General features: G+C 44.4%; 1 protein-coding gene across 2 annotated transcripts in view; it reads right to left on the bottom strand.

Annotated features, from left to right (window-relative positions):
* Positions 1–16,862, bottom strand: part of AZIN1 (antizyme inhibitor 1) — a 28,278-nt gene extending 11,416 nt beyond the window's left edge. Inside the window, exons 1-5 of one of the 2 annotated variants that reach the window (XM_054191281.1) lie at positions 16,558–16,862; positions 10,679–10,816; positions 2,820–3,017; positions 577–750; positions 75–247 (exon numbers count right to left, since the gene is read on the bottom strand). In XM_054191281.1, the coding sequence (XP_054047256.1) occupies positions 75–247; positions 577–750; positions 2,820–2,921 (449 nt within the window). In that variant the 5' untranslated portion in view covers positions 2,922–3,017; positions 10,679–10,816; positions 16,558–16,862. Of the gene's footprint in view, positions 1–74; positions 248–576; positions 751–1,745; positions 1,917–2,819; positions 3,018–10,678; positions 10,817–16,557 lie in introns of those variants that run through there. The other variant, XM_054191282.1, reaches the window with a different exon arrangement.
* Positions 16,863–18,307: the final 1,445 nt, after the last annotated feature.

The raw sequence follows: 18,307 nt of genomic DNA, 5'->3' as shown, positions 1-18,307 counted from the left end.
TTCAAAAACCCAGAATACAGGCAAAATTAAATTTCCATCACATAAAAAAACAAAACCAGAATTTTGACACTTACTTAGCATTTGGATGGTTACGTGCAATTTTCTTCAGCTCAATATCATTGTCACAAGTCATGATGTTTATCCCAGCCTTCGCTGCATACTTTATCTGAGAAGCTTGCTTGCAAGGATTTGTATATATCATGTTTTCAGGAGAAATGCCCAGGTCTTGTACCAACACCATTTCAGACTGAAAAACAGGAGCATACCGGAGTTTGACACTGAATTTTTATTTTATTATAAATATAATAAATTTTATTATAAATATAAATATACAAAAATAAATAAAAATTATTATTTACTCTAGTACTGTGCTACATAGTCAAATACACTAAAGAGAAAACTATGCACTGCTGCTAGGGTGGAAGTACAGACTTGCAAGAGCCAGTTACACAGAAGTTCACAATTTAAATTATATTATATATAACCATGGCACTTCACACCAAAAAAGCTGTTTTTAAAACATCAGACAGATAGAAGAAAACAATGCACACAGATACACAGAAAACAAAAACTTACTTTACTGGAACATGCAAATCCAACACCAAGGGTTCCCAAAATTTCAAGTACACCTGGAGTAGAATTGCATCTTACAGGATAAAATGGTTTTATTGGTGCCATCACATTCTGCCATTGCGTGTTCTTCTTTACAAGCTTCCCAAGATCACCAACATAAAATGCTCTTTTCCCACTCTAAATAAAAGGAAAAACAGGAAAATAAAATGTCTGAAATTGTGGGTTTGCTGTCAAAACATAAAATAACCCATGAAACTAAGTCTTAAAGAATTGCGTACATTTTTTTTCATCCTGCTTTTAACTTTTAGGTTTGACCTTGAACAGTCCTCTCGTTTTTCCTTTCACCTAGCAACCTGAACTAGCTTGAAAAACAATAAAAGTCGAAAGGAATACCTACCACTTCAGAGATTATGAATGCTATTTAGACAATATTCTGAGATTCTTGAACAAGAGACACTACTGAAATGCCAAATGCTGATTTTAATCTAAAAATACAGAATAGGTTACAAATCTCTTCCGACTTCATATTTTCAGAAGTCTGCAACTTTTTGGAGGAAGAAAATCCACTGGGACAAAAGCTTCCACAGTCTCAACATAATTTATAACTTATTATACAAGGAACAAAATCTAATGTACTACCACTATTTTTAACATCTAGCTAACAGCTCATTTTACCGAAAATTTGTTTGATAGTATTTTAATTCAGGAAGTCGAGTTTGAGACTGTTCATATCTTGTGAAGCACAAAGTTCAAACAGAATTTTAAGAACTAAACTCAGTGTGTTAAGGTTGCAGAATCAAGTGCATAATCTTCAAGAAAATGCACAGACACTTTTTGTGGAAACTTAACAGCCCTCCTTGTGCATCTGTTACCATAGTCTTTCTCAATATCAAGTCATGATGTGGATGTAGTAGATCGAAATCCAAACAGATCATTCTATAATTGTTTAGAATGTGCATTCGGTAAGACTCCTGTAAATGAATAGCCTACTCTGCCATTTAAAGACCATCACAAGATACATGATCAATCTGAATTAAGACTGTACATCAAATGTTAATTCTAGCACTTGAATTTCGCAGATATGAAACTATGTTGTGGCTTATTGTATACAATGTCTTTATTTCTGTTCAAAAAACACAAATAGAAATTCCATCGGGTGGAAGCATACTGACCCCCTGTACGGGTCACCAGCAGGAATGGGATCTGGAGCTTTAGATCCATGGCACAGGCCTCTACCCCTTGAGCTAAAGGAGTAAATGAAAGCAGCAGGAGGCAGCTATCCTCTGTGAGCCAGCCAGTGGTTGGAGACATGACATGTTGCCAGTAGTTTACCTATTTATTTGCTAGACAGAAAAAGAATATTAGGAATCAGGATTTGGGAATCCTACACCTGAGTTCAGAAGGCCGTGGGATTTAGCTGTTTGCTGTACTATAGTTGACCACTTGCATTTGAACATTAGTTCTGCTAAACCAAGGGAAAAGTGAACAACTCACAGGTATGACATATTAAGGATACAGTATTTGCTCAATGAAACTTCATTTTTTTAAAAAGCTTTTTACAATCTTATCTATAAAACAAAGACTACAACATCTTCTGCCTCCTTAGTAGTGAGTGAAGCCTTACTCAATAAAACTATTACTGTATACACAGAATTATTTGTTTCTTTCCATTAGATTGCTAAACCTTAATAGCTTTTAGACCAGTTTGTTTTCTTGAAAGAAAATAGGCAGCACCTCACAATACGCTTGTAGCCGTGCTTCCAACAGAGAGAAGGGTAACGGGAAGATGTATAACCATGCAACAGTGATCGACCACAGAAATTTTAAACATGGCTTTAAACTGGCTCAGCATACGTATTTGTCTAGACTTTGGTATATTTTTAGGGAAAGAGCAAAAAAAAAAATATGTTTCTAACTCAGCAAGAGCCACTTGGTCTAAACCCCATTGATAATAAAATCTCTTGAAACAATGAGATGGGAACCTGAATTTAATTACAACAGCAAGACTACTTTCCTACTAGCCACACCGAGGGAGGTAACAACTGTTGCCCAAATTTCCCCAACAGAATTCAGCCCAAAGCAAAGGAATAGCGAAGAAGTAGAATTAGAAAAGGAAACTACTTCATAAGGTGAGTTTTAGCTGACTGTTCCTCTATTGCTGTCAGCTCATCAGCGCTAAATACTGTGACCTACTTTGAAGACTTCCAGGACTAAACCAGAAGATTTGGAAAACTTATAAGACTTACATGAGTATGTTCATAAATACAGTTGTCAATAACATCTGCAAGAGTTGCTCCTTCATCCAACAGGCCAATGGAGTAATTTGCATCCTCGAGAAATCCTTTCATCTCAGCCGTATTCCACAAAGCCGACAGTCATAAACCAAGAAACACAAGGGATGGGCTTCCAAGCCTTAAATCCGGGTCCTTAAATTATGCAACAAACTGTACAAAGAAAACATAAATCAATGAAAAAAGAGGCACAAAGCATACTATGCCACTATTTAAAAGTCACAAGCAGTAACACACATACACTCTCTACAAAAAATCAAATATTTTTTTATGCTGTCCACCCTCCATTTGCTGGGGATAAGGATAGTGCAATTCTACTGAAGCCAAGAATAAGGCAGAAGCTGCATCTTTTAAATCTGATACTAACGTAAAGAAGAGTAGGAAACCACTGATGCAAGTCTGGTCTCGAGAAGCATCCCAGACTGTATGCACACTGATCTGTGTTGAGCTTATGCAAACTATGAAAATACTGCAAGTGTAGCATACTTGTACAAACACCTCAGCTCAGCTATTCTTAAGTATAGCATCTTAAGTGCCATTAGTATTCAAATATGCAACTGGAAGACTGTCTGTCATACATTTCTGAATTTGTTAAAGAAAACTTGGAGTTTATTGGTTAAATGTTAGCACTGATATTCGTCAAGATTCACATATTTGTGTTAACATTATGTTTTTTGTTTAGGTGCTCGTTCATAACCATTGCCTTCACACACTGTATTTATTTATTTTGTTGTTTTGTTCTGAAGATTACCTACAACACTTAAAAATCTTCAGTAGAGGTTAACAGAAAGAAGCCACTAGCTAGAAGCAGTTTTAAAAATGACAATCTCAGTACACAGGAACACTATTAAAAGAAAGAAATAGTTATAGCCTAGCTATACTTGCGTCTTATTTATCCTCAAACCTTCACTGTAAATTAGATCTTGTTTATAAGCAGTGTTTTCCAAAGACAACCTGAATCAACAAAATCCAAAGACAGAAAATACTGTTAAATATACAGTCTTAGAATACAGATTAAATACTCCATCTCAGGTGAAAAAAATCAGCAGAAAACTACCAACAGCTGATTATATACCTTCATCAGCCTTACTTGATGAATACAACAACCTGCAGTTTACATTCCATTAAGTGGTAGGTTTTGTTTAAAAGCAGTTTATTAGCTTAGAGCAACAGACTGACCAGACTTTGTTTCAATTGTCATCTTTACAACTAACACAAGACTGATCAAAACCAGTCAGCTAATTAGATTCCTTCTTTACATGAATACCCTAGACGACTTCTAATCTCTCAAGAGAATTTGCACGGTATTTATAAAAAAAGAGATGGTTGTTTTCTTAAGGCACCTGTACTTGTCCTTAAAATAACAGAATTATTTTCTAACTAAAAGTGTTGATAGAAACCAGAAGCATTACAGACGAAGGTAAAAAATGCTTCACTAAGACTCTAAAAGCTAAGAAGATAATTTTGACTTCAAATGGTCACAAGGCCATGGTATTAACTGTCTCACACTACTTCCACCACCTCCCTACAGTCAAAAAAATATATCCACAATTCACAACATAAGTTCAGTTAACATTGTTAATATGAACAAAGTTACTTTTGCTCCAGCTAATATTAAGACAGCTAAGCAGCAGTTGCTCAGTAACAGGGAAAAGAGCCAGCAGAGTGTTGTATGCTTTCTGCCTAACTCAAGTATGCCACCTATGTTTCTTAAGAGGAACAGCTACTGCCAGGTGAATTTAACTCAGCAGCGACAAGAATTTTCAGTTATATTCAGAAACTGAATGATACAGACAAGTGCACTGGGTAAGAACATACTTGTCTCACACATACAGTGAGTCAGTCATATGCTTATTTAACTGAATCCTGAAGATCTAAAACAATCATGAAAGAGCAAGATAATTATCACATTGATGTAAGGATTTAAGTTACAATTATAGAAAGAATGACTAGGTGGTAGACACTTTAATAACCAGGAAAAACGTTTTCAGTCAGTCACATCTCAGTTTAAAGTTTGTGAGTAACAGCTAAAATCCATAGAAAAAGACATCACCAAACAAAAAAAAAAAGACAATGTTGTGAACCAAGATGGACTTCGAATCAGTGAAACAAACACGAACACAACAGTCATGTTTATGTAGCTACTGTCACCCTCTTCAGGGTACAGGTACTTCGTCAGATTTGCTAGCTGATTGGCACAAAACTCCTCAGCGCGTTTACTTCCATAAAATATCCATGATTTCCAGGAGTATCAGAAATGGTTTGGTTTGGGTTCCCCCACCCAGAAAGAAAAGCTGGCATCAGCATTTTACTGAAAATTTGATACAGTTCTGGAATATTCAAAATGTGAAGATCAAAAGAAGAAAAAAGCTAACAGCACAGTTTAATTCTTTTAGCACATAATTCTTTATACTATGATTTAAACAGCCTAATGTTTAACTAAGTTTTAAAGAACTTCATGCATCCTCAGGAACTTGCTGGTTGTGCAAAACACATTAAACTTTTCTTCTACAATAACAGCTCTTCTATTGTCTTCTTGCAAGACACATACTACCCAAAGAGCAATAAGTAAACAACCACTCTGAACACATGCAAGAGCAAAACGATTTCTGTTTGCAACAGATTATTCAAATGTAGATCTATTAACCATTCAAAAACCGCAAGTTTTTTTAATCCTTTTGTGACACAGAGGACAAATGTGTTTTATACTTCATCTAAATCTATCATATGTTTTAGAACCCATCTAACCTGTGCTGGAACTTCCAGAAAAGTTCAACAAAACTCAGTGGTAACATTTTGACACAGTAAAACTCTGTAGAGGATGAGCTTCCATGATCCCAGTTCCTCTTTCCCCCTCCCTGCGCACATCCAACCAGTAAGTACTGTAAGTACCTGTGACTGAATGCACGTGAGAAGTGACTGGGGCTGGCAGAAGCCTCCTATCTGAGCTTCTTTTTGTTCATTCAAGTTGGACAAGCCCTGTGTTTCTGATCATAAGAGCACAATTCCCTGACATATTGGACATACCTGTTAAAAAACCTGAAAGGCAGAACTAAAGCATTTTAAGGATTTATGTATATACAAGGGTACTACTAGCTAGATTTTAAAGTTTCAGGGGTTTTTGTTGTTGGTTTTTTTTTTTTCTACTGCAAGCCACTTCCTACACTCTGAAGCGTGCACATGGTCTGGAGTGCCTTCCACTGAATGAATGCACCCCCCTGCCCTGCTGGGAGGTCTCAGTACACCCAGTGGAACCCTGAATGAGCACTCAATGAGTTTTTAGACACAGACACATACACCCCTCCTGCAGCCCAATTGCTTGTGCCTCATATTGCAAATGAAGCAGCTGGATTTAAACAACAGCTAGCTCTTTTTCTTCAAGTCTTGGCATTCATCCGAGTTACATGGAGTAGATTTAAGCTAATTTTGAAGTACTCTTAAAAGAAGGGTTTTTGCACAGTTAATGACTGTGGTGTCTATAGTTGCCCTTTTACTTTTGGGGGGATCCTCAGGAGGAGGGTGAGAACTGGTTTAAGTAAAGCACAGTGGGGTGGAAGACTCTTTAGCACTAGCACCCCAAACCCAACAGCAACAAAAAAAATGCTTATCTGGCAAGTGAGCAGATTAAGTCAAAGTTAAGCCTAAGCCAAAAAATTTTAAGAAAAATCTATGTTTGAGAGCAAAAGTAAGCATATTAGTTCCAGACAAGCAGGCTGTTCCATAAAGAAATGGTAGACATTTGTGTTTTTTACTCAACTAATTGACCTCATCAACTCTGAACAACAGCAAGGATTAATCAGGCAGCCTAGAGCTTTTTGTTAGCTTTGATGATGACCACTTCCTAAATCTTACAGTCAAGAGGCAGGGACGAAAAGGAATCCATGCTAAAACAGATTTAATAAAATAGCTTGCAACAAGCCATAAACAACCTACTATAACCTCTCCTAGGCTGCTTTCTAAGCTTGTCCACAACATTTAAGCTTTTCGTTTAGCAAAATCCATCTAGTAAAAAAGCTAACATCAACTTCTGTCCTCAGAGTCACAGCCCATTCATCTCCTCTATGATTTCTCCTGCTCTGGAAGAAATGACTTCTTTTCAGTCTTGTTGAGAACTAGATAGGAAGAATAGTCTACAAAGAAAACTGAAATTCCTACTAGCACTGCTACAGCACAAAACAGCACAGACTTGAGAAATGTTTCTTTAAGGGGTTAATACCTGCAGTAGGATTTGGCATTGTGCTATAACCTCTGTTCTGACTGGCTCCCCTCCTGAGGGGGGAGGACAATCAGTGACAAAATTTGGGAAAGATCAAATGAATTTATGCAGAAGGGAATCGAGAGAATGGTTCAGAACTTCTTCTGTGTCTGTAAGGTGAGTCAGAAATCATTAGAGTACAGAGTTCAGTCCTTGCTGAAAGTGCTGACTTGCTGGAAGTCATGATTTGACAGACTTAGTGTGGTAACACCACCCATTTTACCACCTGAAATGTTAAGTCTGCATAGTGCTTCAGGACATGTATTTTAGGGCAAACAAAAGCTGTCAAGTGGTATGAGACTTCTACACAGGCATGCAATTGCTTTCTTTGAAGTAAGCATTACATCCTCAGGCACTTTAGGGTTTAACACAGTAACTTTCCAGATGAAGAACTTCAAGATAAAAGTTTACATGTTTAAACACTGCAATTAATGCAGACATCTGGAATAGAAGAAAATTAAAATGCTCTGAAAAGTGACTAACTAAACACACACTTGTCATATGCAAGCATCTATAATACACACATTTTCAATTTTTTTTTTTCTTTATATTGTCAGAACTACATAATGCTTGGCCTGAAAAAAACCATCACCTTGAGGTTTGGGTCTTTTATTAAAAACTTCCTCTGCAAAGAATAAAGTCTCCGTAAACGAAACAGGCTCCCATTAATGCCTATCAACTACACATCTTATTAAACAAAATAAATATTTATGAGATTAACAATTATGCTGATGCAAAAATCATCTCACATTCCTTCCAGTACTGGTTCTTCACAGCTAACAGACCAAAAAAGGTCTTTGTCACTAACATCGGCAATTAAGTGCAGAACGGGTATATTAGAAGAGTAGAAACACGAGTCATCTGTTTGCAGTGCAGGAAATGACTATTTATAATGGGAGTATCTTTTAAAAAAATATTCCAAGATGCCACTTCACCAGCTTACTTCCTTACCATTCAGTTAGCTAAACACAGGCAGGCACTAACTGCTGAGGCAGGTGTCTATTTACAATGGCAGTGGACATCGTGTGTTACCCAAGCTGCCTCTCAGTACAAATCCACTGAGGGTCCTGGCAGACTCCCTGTATAGCTTAGGTTAGTTGCATCCTACCATTCTCTCAGCAGTACCCCACACAGTTAAATGAGCACTGTAACAAGAGCATCTCCGCCAAAGCAGGCAAACAAAAGGAGTAGCTACTAAAAGACAATGCCCCATCTGAGATCTTCTACAGGAGCCATGCCTTCAGGAACCTCCTTCTGTTTTCTTGAAGCCTGGATACATTACTCAAAGCCAGTAAGCTAGCAAAGCTTACAAGTGAGTACGTGTGTAAGCGCATGTGTACTTTGATGGTACTATACCAGCACTTCTCTTTTCATGACAAGTGCAAGAAGTTACCTCCTTATCCTATCCTCTTACTTCGTCTGTATTAGTATTTGGCCTTCCCATTGACCCCCAGCCCTCCTGTTCCCCATCTGCCACTCCCATTTAAACTAAGTCATGAGCGCTTTAAAGGCTAGCCAGTTCAGATAACTACTGCTTCCACTTGGCATAGGCAGGTCTTGTTAATAGATTAGATTTCCATCACTAATTCTCTTCATTTCTGATCAACCAGATGTGGCAATAAATAGAACAGACTTTCAAAGAAGCAAGACTTCAGACCACAGTTGCCAGACTGCTCAGGAAGTCAGAGCCTGAAGAGCACAACAGAACCAAATACCAAGTTCTTCCTTGGCTGGTGTAATACAAGGACAAAAGTGGGAGGGAGAGAATTATAAAAAGGAAGCAAGTTTAATATGAATGTAAGTACACCTTCAGACAGAAGAGTTTTATTTGAGTTCCACTGTAACATAATATTAATAATTATATTTAAAAGCTCCTTTGGCCTTTTTCCCATTAAATCACTTTGCAAGTTGAACAGGACTCAAACCACCAATTAGCTGGCTCACATCTTAGCTGTGTTTGAGGCAATTACCTGTGCTTCAGCACACCAGAACAGGTACAGATTTACTTGCACACTACTGCTACCTACATCACCACTACATTCAACACTGAGCTACATACATTTGTGTGCAATATATATTTTACTGAACACATTATAGATCCAAGATCAAAATAAACACAAAGATCATTCACGCATTCAGCCAACAAATACAGCAAATCCCGTGGCATCCGTTCTAGGACAAGCTACACCTTGCACTATTTGTCACAACAGTCTACCAGTTAGAGAAAGAATTATCTCAAAGAAAATACCAGAACAGCCTTTTTGAAAAGAAAAGCTTCACTAAAAGCCAAAATTCTTTCGAACAGTTTGAGAAGCTACAATGCATTTATAGTACCTGAAGATTTTATACTTTATTCACTCCCTCCTAACAATTCTTACACCTTTCCTATCTTTTTACTACTTTATTCCTGTTGAATAGATGTCATGCAAGAGTTCCACCTGCATACAAGAGTGAGCAAAAACTCAAAAACTGAATGAGAGGAATAATTTTCTCTGATTTTTCGCTCATAAAAATCATGTGACACCTACTAAATAACAGTGATATTCAGAGAATTTTCAGTGTGAACTGTATTCACTTGAATAGAGCAGTCATCTACATAGAACTAGATATATGCAGTTAATTCAGTAGGTTTCAAACAAAACAAGAAGAACATAAACTCTGGAGTTAAAGCCAGAAATCATGATAAACCAAGCTCATCCTGTGCCTCCTTTACTTTAGCCAAATGAAAATGCCTTCAGCTAGACAGGAAAAAAAATATCAGCTTAACTCAGATACTACAAGGCTATTGTTAAAACCACATAAAGCTATTGTTTTATGTTAACAGAACATGATAACCACATACATGCCAGAGTTTTCTGTGCTCCTTATGATCAGCCATACACATTCATTTGCTTTCAGTTATCATGGGTTTTGTTTTTCTTTAATAACTATTTGCCTCTTAAAAATGTAAAGGCATTTATAATTGGTACACGATTTCCATCCAACACAGAATTCCACATTCTACTGTAGCTCAACTACAACTATTTGTGGAAGTGGACAGTAATTAGCAAATAATGGAGACAGGCATTTGGGAAGGCACACCCTCTATGATCGGCATTAGTTACTGTTTACAAGAGCAAGTTTTAACTATTTCAGTATAAAATACCATAAGAAATCAGACAGTACTCAGCAAACCATGATTTGATCCTAACAGTCACGCAGCGCCCGTTCATGACTTCAGCGTTACCACTGAGAGACTGAAGTTACAGCCTTTCATTTTAGGATTCCTGCAGTCAACAGTCCTAATTCAGAAAAGTGACTCTATTTACAAAGTTTACTCACGCGCATGTCTCAAATTCATCAGATAACTCTGCTGAGAAAAGTATTAGGTGAGTAAAAATTATAGTCCTCCCTTGAATGAAAGCCCCATATAATATGCACGCCACTGTTTCCAAATTCTGATAATTTACATCAAGACAGTTAACTTTCTTATCAAAAAGCCAATACATGCTGTTTGTACTTCTGGAAGTGCTCATCCTCCTGCATACAGATGAAAAAAAGAGACAGAAAAGAGACTTACATGGACAAGTTAGGAGATGGAACCCTACTATCATCAGCTAGGTTCCCAAGGTGGCTCAGCGTTGAAGTCGAACTGTTCTCTATAAAGCACTTCTCCTAAGCCCTCTGGATAGTTGTAAACTTGATCAGAGATTTTGCCCTGTGGGAGAGAATGCATAACAAAAATAAATTTCATAGCCAGAACAAAATAAAATTCTTTTCTTAAAACAGGTAACAAACACATTTTCAGTAGTGCTTTTAAGGAGGCTTGCAACACCCCACCACAGAAGTTTATAATCACAAGAGTGACTGTGAACTCTGAGCCAGAACATCTCAGCCAAGTCAGATGTATGAAGAACTGCTAAAGCACATGAATTAGGCACATGAAACTGCTTGTTAGTACTTATCTTTCATAGTCTGAACTGGAATATTTTCAAAACTAAAGGCAGAGAGATGATCCTGCTTTGGGGTAGTACGCCTTAATACTGGACTACCCTCCCAGAAGTGTTTTTAACCCTGTAACCGCTACGATTCCTCTCCTCCCCACTTCCTTTCTATTTTAGAATTCCCTTGCCATGTTCTTCCTCTGCTATGAATGAACACAGCATGTGGGTGAAAAAGCTATGTGGGTGAAAAATAGTGCTTTATATAGTGACACTGAACACCAACCAGACAAATCCAGAGATGAGCAAGACAGTAAAAAGAAAGACTTATGCTTGCCATCAGGAATGAGGAAACATTCAGCTGGCCCTTAAAGGCTATTACACACAACACCAAAGCAGTATTTTAAAGTACAAGGGTAGCTTACCCAAATTAAGGTAAAACAATCACACAAAACAGTACACTGAACATTAGTTGTCAAAGAAACATGAACCAGTCCTGCTGAGAAGTTATTCCTTCTAAAAGGAACTGTCATTTTCATGGAATTAAATACAGCACCGAACTGGTCATGTGTCAACCCAACATACAACAAAGTTTCTACAAATTCACTGTGGTCTATGGCATGAGACATGGAATGTACCAACCTATTGTAAAAATAAATCTTTGCTGCTCTCATTATTTAAATGAGACTACATGCACTGACTACAAAAACCTGGCTTCTGGGAATCGCTTAACCCAAATGATCATCTTTTTAACCACACTGCAGTTAAGCAAACTGCTGAAGTGTATTTTTCCACTTATTCTTCCTATTTAAAAACTAAACTAGTGTATGCTATAAAGTACTGAATTATAAACAGAGTGAATGCAACTGGAGGGTAACTTTCACAGCAACTCTACAGAGCAATCTCTTCAGCTTTACCATATAAATTAGCATCCGGTAGCATATAATATTAAAAACAAACCTCAAGTCTTCAAAACTAATTGAGATACTAAGAAATTTTGCCAGCTAGAACTAATGTATATGCAGGGTATTTAATCCTAACCCTTTCTTCCACTAAAGCAAGTCAGTAACATTTACTTCTCAGAGTATGCACACAAGAGTTTCAAAAGCTGGCAACTCTTTCCTTTTGTAAAATTAACTAGTAGCTCCACTATTTTCTAGTGCTGTTCTGATCATATTTAAGAACTTGTACAAGTTTTCTAGTGATTATGAATTAAGTTTACTTTCCCAGCAAAACAAGTCATTAAGAACAGGTGCTTCTAGGGACACCACATGGCCTTTAGTGTAAAACTTAAAGCCACACTTCAGACAAATATCACCTGCAGTACTATTACAATAGTAGCAAGAGTAAACCCTGAGCTGCACTGAGTTCTAATTGTCCTTCAGAATTTTTTACATGAGACTTATTTATCTGAAGGATCTACACAAATGTATAGAAAGTACTCTGACTGCCCTTTTTGTGTCAGTTTGCCAATATTAAATATTCAGAGAGGAAACCGTCCAATCTGAGCCTTTCAAATCATAGTAATTTTACTCTGCTTTAACCAGCACAAAGAGTTAATTTGCTCTACTGTGGCAGAGCAGGACTACCATTTTAAGTAGCAGAAGCATATTAGATGCCCATAACCCACACAGACAAACTCAGTTTTAGTAAAATTGCGCATCTGATCAGCCACAATGAAGCATTCATTGTTTAAGGGTCTTAAAGTGGGTATAAAAGTGCTCTTTGCTAAACAGCAAGCCTTGAGTTACAGGAATAATTGACAAGGCAGCTTTGCCTTTTAATACTCAAGTAACACCTATATGCATGCATTTATATATCACATTAGTATATTCAACGAGCAGGTGTCTGAAGTTTGACTGCAGCTCCACCAGCAATGCCGTACTTCATAGTGTTACTATTCAAATAAGGAAGGAATTAGCCCCCAAGTCGCCCACAGCACATAGTTTTGCCAAAACAACTGTGTCTGCACAGCAAGCCCCGTAAGCACCCACAGCCCAGTCAGGGCCAGGCCCTTCCCAGCTCACTGGCCCCCTCAGCTCCACGTCTGATGTGGACAGGCCTACAAAACCAGGCACTGGTTCATTTTTTTTGGAAGAAAATGATCCACTGCCTCTCCCCATTTCCACAAAGAGACCCTTTAGTGACCTGAGCTAAAATATCTGTGAACCAAAGCCTAGAAATCCAGCAATATAATGACCTCACATATTTACACCAGCTGACAGACTTGGTGGCACCGAAGTTACTCTGCTCCACAAAAAACCCAATTATTCTTCTGTTACAACAGGCCTTTCCCAAATCAGCCCAGGGCACTGTGGCAAGGAGGTCCCCGGGAAAGAGCAGGTCCTGAAGGGAGCACAGGTCCCTGAGGAATTCTCCAGTCAACCACACTCTTGCTCCTGTGCTACATCAACTGCATTTTGAACCGAAATTTGCCATTATACCCAAATTAGTCCATTACACAATTAAGCCTTCCTTTCAGGAAGGGACGGTCTTAATTCCCTTCCAGAGCACTCTGTCTCTCTTTTAATTGGAGAGATGGAATCATTTCCAGACTGTACAGCGCAGCATTGCTGCAAACACACACCTGCATCAGCCTTCCAGCACAGGGACCAGCAAGTGGCACCAGCTGCTTGCCCGGGGGCCAGCGGCAGCACTGGAAGGCGGCAAGCCTGCCTCTTGCCTCCAGTAAGACTGTCCCCACGACAGAAACATCCCCATTGCTGTTTGGCACCAAACAACACCCTCCCCCTTCCAAAGTCTTATAAGACCCCTCTTCTTCTGGGGTTTAACAACCATCCCCCAGAGCTAAAGGCGCAGCGGGAGGGATGGGGGGGGCACAGGCTGGCTGGATGGGGGAGCTCGGCCGGCAGAGAAGGGAGCCCACCACAGCCTGAAGCACACGGGGAGGGGGCTGCCGTGTCGCAAGCATCAGCCACGGCAGCAGCAGCAGCATTGTTCACACGGTGACAGGAAGGAAAGAACTAGACTGGACCAGTCCAGACTGGAACAAACCCCTCCTACCATCACCATTATTCACAACCCCCTACCTCCCCCCCAGCACCACTGCCTCCCACGTTTATCCAGGGAAGAATAGCGGGCAAGTGCAGTATGCTCAGAGCCGAAAATCCAGCAGCCGGGGTGGAGGCAGAAGTAGTGGGGCAGCACCCCCCCACCGCCAGCCCACTGCCACACAGCCCCAGCCTCACGTCTGGCTGAGAAGGTAGCAGGTCTAACCCGATTTATTGGGCGCCACATGGTGTTTTCCTTTAGGGTGGCTATATTTGACTGGGACTACACAATCGAATCCTGCTCGGTCACCAGAGACTGCTGCAGAGGTCTGACACACAGCGCTTCTCCTGCCTACTGGCACATGTCGGCTGTGCAGGATTTTGCGCTGCAGGAGATGCACTTCAGAAAGGCTCAAATGAAGATTTAAGCTCACTTTCTTCCTTCTTCACCACGAGCGGGGTCCCCCCCAGCACAGATATGCATCTTCCTGGGCTCTGAAGGAGCCCAGACTGCCGACTGGAAAAGACCTGCAGTGCTGCCTAGTAATGAGCCATAACAGCATCCTCCTCAGCCTCGCCAGCTGCCCCATGCTCCTGCCTGTGCGCCATCCCCCTTACACGCAGGAACCCCCACACGGCGCTTCCAGCTCCCCTACAACCAGCGACGGGCACCTCTGCAGACCTCTCACCGCTACAACCAGCGACCGGCACCTCTGCCGACCTCTCACCAAACAGGGAACAGCATGGCAGCGAGCAGACGCACGCTCAGGACACCCAGACACCCCAGTGCACACGCTTTACACAAGCACCCAGCCAGCAGCTAGGCAGTGACTGGACTCTCTTTTCCGTACTTTCCGATGGCCCTCGGTACAGCAGCAGCCAACTGGACCACAAGCACCAGCAGAGGCAGCCAAGCCAAGGAGGCTGAGGCTCAACCAAGAGACTTCCAGAAGAACTGGTGGCACCAAACCTGCTACTGCCACACGAACAGACCGACCACAGGGAGGGGGAAGATGTGCGTCCTTGAGGCGACCAGCAAACACCCCTGGCAAAGGGAGGACACTGCGAACAGGAGGGAAGGGCTCCACTTTCTGTGGTCCCCCCCCCGGCCCATCTGCGTGAAGGCAATTTGCCCTGTCATCCCAGCGCTTGTCCTGGAAAGCGTCACTTGTGCAATGCCCTGACAACTTGTGCGGGGCCCTGACAGCTCTTGCACTGCCGCCCTGCTCCTTGGTGTGCCCCCCGTCCACCATGCCGAGGAGGACGGGGGGAGCCTCAGGCAGGCACCGCTCAGGTGAGGGGAGAAGAGGAGCGTGACAGCGGGCGCTCGGATGGATGCCCACGGTTACAGACACACAACATGGCCTCTGAGAAGCAGGCGAGGAGACGCCGCGGCCGTGCGACCAGCACTCCTCCGGCTCCTCTGCCCCCCGCCGGCCAGGCCGGCCTCCCAGCCTGTCACACAGCTGCTCCCCCCGGGCCCGAGGGGGCTCCGGAGGGGAAGGGATCCGCCGAGAGACCTGCGCGGCAGCCAGTGCTCCCGAGCCCCGGCAGCTGCTACAAGGCGAGGGGCCGGCACGCCGGGGTGCGGGGAGCCCCGCTCCCCGAGGGGTGCAGGCGGGGACGCTCCTCGCCCCCTCCCCAGGAAGGGGCACGCTGCGAGAGGCAGCGGCGCCCGGCGGGAACGGGTCTCCCACCGCGGGGCACTGCCCCAGCTGCTGAGGGGGAAGACACCGCACAGCCCCCCTCCGCAGGAATCCGCCATGTTAGGGCGGCCGCCGAGCTCCCGCTCCCCGCGGAGCCGGCGGCCCCGCCGCTCTCCCGCACCCTGCGGGGTCGGGGCAGAAGGAGGAACGGCGGCCCCGGCGCAGCCCTTGCCCCGGTCCCCGGCCTCCCCCTCCCGCCTCGCCGCCTCTCACACGCAGGGCTGTCCGCCATGTTAGCGCGGCGGCCGCTGACCCCCTCCCGCCCGCCGCCACCGCCGCCCTCCGGGGCGCGGGGGGTCCCCGGCGCCCACCCGCCCCCCGGGCGGCGGCCCCGCATCGCCCGGCGCCTCGCTGCGCGGTGGGGAGAGGGGGAGCCCGGGCTCTGACTCATCGCGCCGCTCTCCATCTGCCGCCGCCGGTGGCAGCCGGTCTCGCCCCACGCCGCCGGGCGAACGGAGAAAGGGGCAGCGGGAGGAACCGGACCCATCCCCCTCCCCGCCCGGCACCGCCACGGCGGCGGTGCTGCCCGCCGGGCGCCCCTCCCGGGTGCCGCCGCCACCGTCCCCCTTCCCCTCCCTGCACCGGGGGCAACAAGGGCCCGTCCCCCCCCACAAGCCCCAGGGAGGGGAGAGCTCCTTCCACTCCCTCCCGCCGCCGGTGTCAAGGGACGGCCCGGCCCGCTCCGGAGCTCGGGGTGGGCGTCGCCGCCTCCATCCCTCCCTCTCGCCGCCTCCCCCGCGGCGGGACCCCTGGCCCGGCGGGGAGGCCGGGGGCGCTGTGACCCCCAGCACCGGTACTCACGTGAGATAACGGCCCGAAAGATTTGGTAAATCGTCTTCTCTTTTTAGGCGGAATTTTTAAAGAGGGATGTGGGAACCTACAGCAGAAATACAGGCGGCGGCAGCGGCGCCTTCCAGGGCCATAGGCTGCGGGGGCGGCCGGCGGGGGGAAGCGCAGCGCAGCGCCGGGACGAGGGGGCACAGGCAGAGAGAGACAGAGCCGGAGCGGGCCGGGGGCGCGGGGCTGCGGCAAGTGGGGACGGAGGCGGGAGCACGGCTACCGGGCGGCAAGGCGAGCGGCGAGGCGAGAAGAAGGGGCTGCCGCCGGCAGCGCTCTTATAGGGGCGGGCGGGCGGGGAGGGACCGGCGCCACGCGTCAGCGCACCGCGGGGCGGGAGGCGCTGCCGCCGAAACCACCCCCCCGGCGGCGGGCGGGCCGGGGCGGGCATGCGCTGAGGGGCGCCGGCGGGCAGGAGGACGCGGTGGCCGCTGCACCGCTGCGGGGCCCGCTGGCCAAAATGGAGGCCGCCTCCGGGCCGAGCTGAGTCGGGTCGGGCGCAGGTGCCGGCTGGGTTCGGGGGACGCGGCCCGCCCGGCCAGGCTGGTGTCCGCGGTGGGCCCGCCTTCCCCGGCTGGGTGCTGCGGGAGAGGCCGGGGTCTTCTTGTGGCTCCTGATGGAAGGCGGGGCAGGGACCACGCAGGGCGAAGCTAAAGGCGTCCCTCAGCGCCCGGTGGGGGGTCGCCTGGGCCATGTGGCCACTCGAATCCGTGTGACAGCCATGGCTTCCGCAGAACCAAGACCCGTCCCGTGTCAGCACAGCTCGGAGCACAGCTCGGAGCAGGTGGGAAACGAAGCCAGGTCTTTACGGCTGGTCGGAAACCTCGTTCACCGAGTTAACAACAGCCTGATAACTCACGCTGGTTCACTGAGCATTGATTAGTAACACTCACTGGAGGAAACTAATCACATTGCGTACCCAGCAAGCCTCATGAATTTCGGGCCTTCAGGACTCCTGTAACTAAATAGGTGAACTGAAGGCTTCAGCTGAGCCATCCATTTGCGCACAGAGTTTCGCTGAAGCGCTGGGGTATCCTGGGCACATCCCAAAGCCTTCAGCACTTTGCAGCCATTCGGGGATCAGGTCCCTCAGGTAAAGGTCACAGAATTGTCCCCTGGTGGAGCTGAGGATGAGCCCTGATCTGCCAGCCCCAGTCTGCCATGCCAACTTTACCAAAGCACATAGGGCTGTTTTTTGAAAAAAACAAAACAAAACAAAACCCCCAACTCATTCCAGTAGTCATTTCTTTCTGGAAACAAAAATACCTAGTTATCCAGTTCACTGAGACCACAAAAAGAGGTTCTGGAAAGTTAATTGTTCATTTCAGGGCACATTAATTTTCTTTTTTAAAAAGTATGTTAGTACAGTTTGGCTATTTTTTTTCCCAAAGCAAAGCCAGGTTTGTTTAGTTTTATAGCAGAGAGAATTCAGAAAAGCAGTGAATAGATACACACCTGTCATCTCTTTAGAAATAAAATGAGACTAAGGTTCCAAAGCATGCAGGGATGGCGTTTGTTTACTCTTTTCATCTGTTGTCACCTTCTCTTTTGCAAATCATTTTAAATGAGGAGGAAGTGAACTGACAAATATATGCAGTCTCATTACAGTGTCTCATCTTTCCTGATAACAGCACTAGTAGGTTATGGATGAAGTCAGTAAAAGCAGGCACATTGGTCGGAAAGTCAGACCTCTCCCATACATTTACAACAGATA

Source organism: Rissa tridactyla, chromosome 2 (genome assembly GCF_028500815.1).
Source record: "Rissa tridactyla isolate bRisTri1 chromosome 2, bRisTri1.patW.cur.20221130, whole genome shotgun sequence".
NCBI classification, from domain to species: domain Eukaryota; kingdom Metazoa; phylum Chordata; class Aves; order Charadriiformes; family Laridae; genus Rissa; species Rissa tridactyla.
The sequence above is the reverse complement of the archived record's forward strand: the minus strand, read 5'-3'. Positions and strand labels throughout refer to the sequence as shown.